The sequence below is a fragment of the Primulina huaijiensis genome, chromosome 9 (assembly GCF_012295235.1).
Source record: "Primulina huaijiensis isolate GDHJ02 chromosome 9, ASM1229523v2, whole genome shotgun sequence".
Taxonomy (NCBI): Eukaryota; Viridiplantae; Streptophyta; class Magnoliopsida; order Lamiales; family Gesneriaceae; genus Primulina; species Primulina huaijiensis.
This window is the reverse complement of record NC_133314.1, coordinates 18,064,502-18,072,098: the sequence shown is the minus strand read 5'-3', so window position 1 is coordinate 18,072,098 and position 7,597 is coordinate 18,064,502. Positions and strand designations below refer to the sequence as shown.

Genomic DNA, 7,597 nt, shown 5'->3' with positions numbered 1-7,597 from the left:
TATATATATGTCAGTATATGTATTCTACGGAGTAGAGTAAATGACTTGTGATTAGTGAGGTGCATGACACTCAAAAATCAATCAAAAAATATTTAATTCAGGTACATCGAATAAAAATATAATAGAATAATAAACTGTCAGTCCAAATATTAGCTTTGGATGTTATTTGAATGAAATATAATTTTCATTTTTTCTTCTAATTTCAGCTTATGGTTAGCTTGGTCTCACATAACTATTTTATACAGATACCCAAATGAGGTATTTCTTTAAAAGATTGAGTTGATTTGTGTAATTGTCGGAATTGTCGTTCCATCTATTAATCGTATATTGGTTTTTTCTAACTTTAATATTGTCTTGTGTATTATTTTATAACTAATATATATTATATTATATATTATAATCATTACATCATATAAGTTTTGCGCATCAATTTAAGGAAAAAAACATTTCAAACAATTGTACACATGATTATTTTCTGAAATAATTTAGCCACTCACTTTAAAAAATCAATTTAATAGTATTATTATTTTAAAAATTAACAACAATGAAATTTAACAGATAAAATCGTTTCTCATCTTCATGATTACACCAAGTGCTTTAATTTAACACATATAAATATCGTCAGTGCTAAATAGATTATTACAAAGATTTCACTATATTCAAATATTCATAAAGAAATCAAAAATATTCAATTATCATAAGTTTTGTAACGTGTAATTAATAAACAACTATTATATATTTAATTGTATATCACATAATTAGTCTAACGAAGATAATAATTGGGGTAGCTGAAGAGAAAAATAGTTAATATTAATGAAATAAATGGAAATTACTTCAAAGCCAATAGCTAATATCATTTGTCACGATGGTTATTAACAATTTTAAATCAGATTCAATCCTATACGGCAGACCATGCACGCACTTCACTAGCCAAAGAAAAGTTTTACATGTCCGTAGTAAAGACATACTAACAATGACAAATCTTGATGTGATGCTGATTGATATGTTCCGACATGATAAAAAAATATAGTAGTCAAAATATTTATTATTCCACAAAGATATCAAATTTCAACAAGACATAACTCAAAGACTATTCAAAAGTTAACTTTCGAAAATGCACAAGTGACTACTTTTCAAATGCTATATTTTTTTAAAACAGAGAATAGCATTCTTTTTGGACCACCAGTTATGTACTAACAATATGAATATGGAATTACATGAAACTATGGTACATGACTTGATTTTTTCAAATGTTATTCAACAATTTGAGCAGCTTTTAAAGTGTAACAAAAGTTACTTATATGAAATCCAATCGTTAAGGAAATAAAATCTTGTTATCCAAATGTAAACTCGAATATTGAGTTGATAATGCGAAAAAAAAACTTTAGTCACTGAGTTGCAAGAAGCCAAATGTAGGCAAACTTAATTTTTGCTTGAGAGAATTTGATAATTTAGCAAGTAATTCAAGTTACACTAATGATCAAAACATGTTTCCATTTTATTTATTTTGATATTTACGTATATTTTTTTAATCGAATAATATAATTATGCATATGTATCATTGGCATCATCAAGAAGATTCGATCATTAAATAATTTTCAAAAACAAGATGACATTGTTATTCACCGGAGGGAAGTAGTTTTGTTCAACACTTTGTGAAGCTGAATATCGAGATCGTCCCAAGGTATTGCAACTATAATTAACTTTACATGCTTAAAAACATTTAATTATTTTGTATACTTTCTCACAATTAATTTTTCAAGTATCAGATAACAATACTGATTCAAGATGAAAATGAAATAACTAGGGTGACGTTGTTCAAAGAGATTGCTGAGACATTTATTGGTTGCTCTATCAAAAAATAATTGACATGCATACTAAGATGAATTAAAATATTTATTTGAATAATATTATAATAATCCAATACATATTGCCAATAACTACAAATTTTATATTGCATAAAAAATTAATTTGGAGCATTTAACAATATTTGATCAACCAAGAAAATAAGATCACTATTTTTTTTTCAAATTAGACAAGTCTGTCTCGACTAAAAATGGAATAACAACAATAATTGTGGATGGATTTGAGAAACCACAACTCAAGAGAAATAATGATAAAAAAAACAAAGAACTAAAACATCAATGAAATACAAAATGAAGATAAGTAAAGAACGAACTCAAACAAAAGGACAAAACAAGTACAACATGAATATAAGAAGACAACAAACACTAAGGAAATGACAAAACCACAGAAAAATAAACAAAATTCATCATGTTTCAAAGGAGAAACCATAAAAATTCAAGATAATGAAAAAATAGATGATTTCATTAAAATGATGAGAAAATTTAGACAAAATAGTCACATAGAGATGACCCGAAAACTAAAAAATAAATAAGAAAAAATTTGATAATGCTTTTTTATATTATGAATTTTCAATAGAAAATGGTTCTTTCGATTTCATTCAATATAAGTGTTTTATGTTCACTTACTCGTTACAACGTTTATCCACCACGTGCAACGCACGTGTTACTTGCTAGTAAAAAACAAAGTCGTGAACTCACCTCATATTGCTTCCCATATGCTGCAAGATGGAAAATGTTGTTTCCTCGCCAATCTTTCTCATTCAGAACTTCTCCTTTCTCATGCCTCACCACGAAGTCAACCAATTCCTTAAAAGCCTCGAACTGATTGTTCGTAATAGCAAGATGAAAACAATTTTCTCCTCGAGCTGTCATTTCCTCAATAGACTCCAAACTAAAAGAAAGCAACTCCCTCATAACTTGTTTTCTTCCCTTACAAACTGCATAGTGAAGTGGAATTCTCCCATATTTTCCTTTGACAAAACAAAGGTGACTCCCAATTTTTAGTAACTCTTTCACAATCTCTAAATTCCCATTAGCTGATGCAATATGCAAAGGGCTTAAACCATCTTTGTTTACTTCTGCTGCCAATTCGGGTTCCAAACTCAGGAACTCCTTTACGAAATCCAGGTATCCACCGAGGCAAGCGATATTTAAAGGATTATCTTCTTCGAATAACGTTGTGGCCTTCAATGCCAAAGGATCGCCTTTGATCAAATTCTGTAGTGTAAGAACATCTCCTTTCTTGGCTGCCTCGACAAGCATCCTCTCCATGAATTTCCTTCTTTTTTTTGGAATTATTATATTGATTGGACTTAATTTGATCGAGGCAATGAACTTTGGTAATCTTAAAAGGGAGATAAAGTCAACCGTTGAGGATTAAATACGTGTTTTGGTGAAATGTTATTATTATGAGACAGTCAACAACTGCGGATTAAATTGAAATTATTTTGATTCGGATGATGAAGTTTGGGAGGTTTTAAAAGGACACATGCAATCTTGCACATTAAGTATGTATTTGTTGACATTTGATTATTTCAACCATGACATAGGTGGGGAGGTCAACGATATCATTTTTTTATATAATGATAATTAACTACTATTTTTTTTATATGTCATTTTAGTTTTGATCCATCAAGTATTGAAGTAAGTTACTTTGGTTATTTCTTTCTTTTTATTACTCCTACTTCATTGAAACAATGACAAGATATCGAAAAATACCGATGTACATGTCACCAGAAACGGCTATCATGACATCAAAAATGACTGTTGTGACATTGAAAATTGGTAATTTGTGCGGCACCAAATTAGCAATTGGAAACAAACACCTGAAAATTAAAAGTTAGTTCACTAAAATTAAATTTTGAATTAAGATAGTTGGTGTAGTAATGCATGTTATGCAGTGTTATAAAAAACGATAGGTGGGCGATCACCCGCTGCCTAGTGTCAGGCGGTTTTTTGTTTTGATCATAAATTTATAATTCTTATGGTTCATTTTTATATTTCTCCAACAAGTTCTCTATATCGGATTCAAGTTCAAAATCCACCACTCAAAGGATTCATCTTTGCAAAAATCTGGAGGCACTGCCTTTTAGAACACCAATATTGTGTTTTTAAAAATTTTGAAATTTAAGATTATTCTAATATCATTATGTAAACTAATTGATGCAGTAATTCAGTGATAATAATGTACAAATAACATATGTGACCCATGCCTCTAATCTTAGACCATATCGTAAAGGTTTAACTATTAATTATATTATTCGTTTGATCTCTTGGTATTTTTCTCAAATGACTATACTACGTTGATCCTACATAAGTATTTGTATTAACTAACTCGTCATCAGAAAAGTCAATTTAATAGCATCATAAATACTTTTTTTAAAAAAGAGAGACAACGAGACTTTAGTGAAGTCAGCATCCTATTAACCGTATGTTTGGGAGGGTGATACAAAAAAGAAAGCCCATGCTTATTGGGTGGTTGTAATCCATTTTTTGATCTTGTGGACAAAAATAATGATTAAAAAATATAGAAAATGTTGTAAATATATTATCATGCAGATGATTTTTCATATTTTACTTAGATTTGAGATATTTGTAATCAAGATAAATATAATAAGATAATATTTGTAAAAATTTGTATGTTGTATTTTTTTTTATATAAATAGGGTGATTAATTTCAATAAAAATTGCACATGATTATTGATTCATTCTCTTTTTTTCATATGAATTATCTCTATTCATCTCTCATTTCTCTTATAGTGTATAACACTTTATTAGTGTGATATTATAACTAATTGAGAATAAAAATAAATATCATTATGTTGATGATCATGAAGAAGCACAATGTTTAGTCAATACTCGATTTTATGAGATATTCATTGGTGCTCTAGAAGTATCACAGTTATAATTATTGATACATTGGTACCAATGAAATATCATGATTTTATAATGTTGATGGCTCTAAAGTAGCACAACATGATTTTATATTGAGAGAGATTCATGGAAAATTCAAAAGATCTATGATTAAGATCTGATATATTGAGAATCTAATAAAATTCATTACTAAGATACAATTTATCGAGAATCTAAAGAGATTCATGATTAAGATTTGATATAAAATCTACTATATTGAGAATCTAAATATATTCAATACATAATATAATATCAACTATTTTTATGGATCTTATATTTTTCACTCAAATCAATATATATTGCACGATATTTCTTCATAATGTAACTCAAAAAATGACTTTGGACATAAAAATTAATAATTTTCATGGGTCGAGTCGGGTCAAAGATCTGTATCACAAAATTGATCTGTGAGACGGTCTCACGAATGTTTTTTGTGTAAATATTGTTGGATTATGTATATATAATATATATCGAGTTGTGTGTGTTAATGAGCTTTCCATGTAAGTGAACGGAAATTTGGGAAGGTGGGTTTGTCCCATATCGAAAAAATAGAGTGGTATAGATGAGTTTATATTGTGTTACACTTTATGAAAGTGTAAGAAAGATTGGTCAATAGGTCTCTCACACTGGCCCAGGAGGGCTCAAATCATGGGTCCGATTTGAACTGAAAAAAGCTTGACTTGTGTGCAAACGTACGAGAGCGACCTGTGTGCGTCGAATATTGGACCGATCAAGGCAAAAATTTCCTAGCTAGTCTATGTCACCTTATACAATTTTTTTTTCTCGGATGAGACCTTTCCCATGCCCTTGAGACCTTTCATATGGCCTGATTGTTGGTGCTCCATCTGCCTGGCTGTTGGTGCTTCGGCTGCTCTATTGATGACAACCTTTGGTGCTTTGGCTGGCCTCTTGATGGCAACCGTTGGCCTTTCGTATGGCTGCTATCAGCGTGTATAAATAGTAGATGTGCCAAGGCCCACCAGCAAACATCCACCTCTTTTGCATTTCTGATTCCTATTTCTCTCCTGCGAAAATTCCTTCTGTCCCTGCGCATTCCGCTGATAAAGTTCAGGTACTCTTTCATTCGCCGGCGTAGTGATTTGTGCTATATCACTGCGGGTCTGACCGTTGTATATTAGGAAACAGACGTTCGGTTAAATCTTCGAAGCACGTACCCGATGGGACAAATATGTTTTAAGGAAATTATACATGCTACAGGCCTCGGTTCGGTTTTGATTTACATATACAATATACATATTGTACAACTTTGTCTGTACGAGCTTGCTTCTATAATTCTGTTATTTGTAAATTTCACTTACAATCTTACAAATATTAGATTTCTTTACATACAAAGCCTATCTTGACTCTATGGGTTTACAAATGCTACTGCGTACAACAAACGTCTCCCAACACAAAAAACATGATATACATATAAATTGTATTTTCTACAATTACGGTGAACCAAGATCAAGACAATCAGGGTGGAGCCACTCTTGTGCTAGGGTGGGTTTTAGCCTCACCTATTTTTTTTAAAAAAAAATTAATATTTTTAAATTTTAAATTTTTTTCAGCTCATATTAAAAATAAAACTAATTTTTTTTATCAGTTTTATTTTTTTAATTTTTTTTAGTCTCATGTTTAAAATTTAAAAATAATTTTTTAATTAGTTTTATTTTTTAATTTTTTTTAGTCTCATGTTTATAAATTAAAAATAAAACAACTCCTACAAATCATAATTTATTAACGTGTATTGGTTGGCTTATTATCGTATGTTTTGAAATTATGCAACTTTGAGATAAAAATTCAATGACTATAAAATCGAGTTGCAATAATATTGTCGTATGATGTATATGAATTTTGGAGTTTGAATTTTTATTCTAAAAGTCTATTGTTGCAAATTTTTGGAATAATAATCAATTGGTTGACATGTTTTATGATTATTGATGTGCAATTATTATTGAGTTTGTTTTGTGATTTTTCTATTTATAAAAACCAAAAATTGAATCAGTAACAAATTTGAAAAATAATTCTTTTTTGTAAAATTTAGGGAATATTGAATTTTTCTAGTTAAGTAACTCAAGGAATGAAGAAAATAAAAACTGTAAAGTTATTTTTAAATTAAAAGAGCATATATCAACAAATAACGGACAAACATAAATTACACTCTATGAATGAATAAAATATTGGTTTCAACCAAAATAACAGACCGGAATGAATGAATTAAAAAATTCAGTTCGATGTTGAGTGCAATAATTGTCCTTACAAGATAGAGCGATCGAAGTTCGAACCATTACGTTTGAGCTGCTATGTGATTTAAAATATTTGAGTTACACCATTACCACCAGTTATAGCTTTTGGTAAAACGGCAAACGTTTAGTCCAACATTCGGTTTATCCGGAAGTTCGGTTTAATTTTTTTTAAAAATATAGGTTAATTCGGTTCGATTTCAGTTTTTAATATACAACTTCGGTTAACCTAACAAACTAAACTTTTATAAATAAAATTAATATTATTAAATTTTCTAATAAAGTTTGTAAGGATATAAATATTACAATTTCTAATAAAATTTATTAGACAATAGTACTATACTTAAAAATAATTTTTAATAAATAAAATTCAAATTTATTTAATTTTTTATATTGCATTTTTTTATTTCAAACATTATTATTTAAAAAAATTCTAAAATTTTAGTTAATTATGTTATTGACCGAAATAATCGCTTTTTTCGATTTGGTTTGTTAGTTTTTCGTAGTAAAGTTCGGTCGGTTCGGTTTATTGAAAAAAATTCATTTGATTCGATTTTAGAAATTTCGGTTCGA

General features: G+C 29.0%; 1 protein-coding gene across 1 annotated transcript in view; it reads right to left on the bottom strand.

The window, feature by feature from the left end:
• Positions 1–3,270, bottom strand: part of LOC140984813 (uncharacterized) — a 4,948-nt gene extending 1,678 nt beyond the window's left edge. Inside the window, exon 1 of the mRNA XM_073452452.1 lies at positions 2,565–3,270. Within this exon, the coding sequence (XP_073308553.1) occupies positions 2,565–3,137 (573 nt within the window). The 5' untranslated portion in view covers positions 3,138–3,270. The remainder of the gene's footprint in view (positions 1–2,564) is intronic.
• Positions 3,271–7,597: the final 4,327 nt, after the last annotated feature.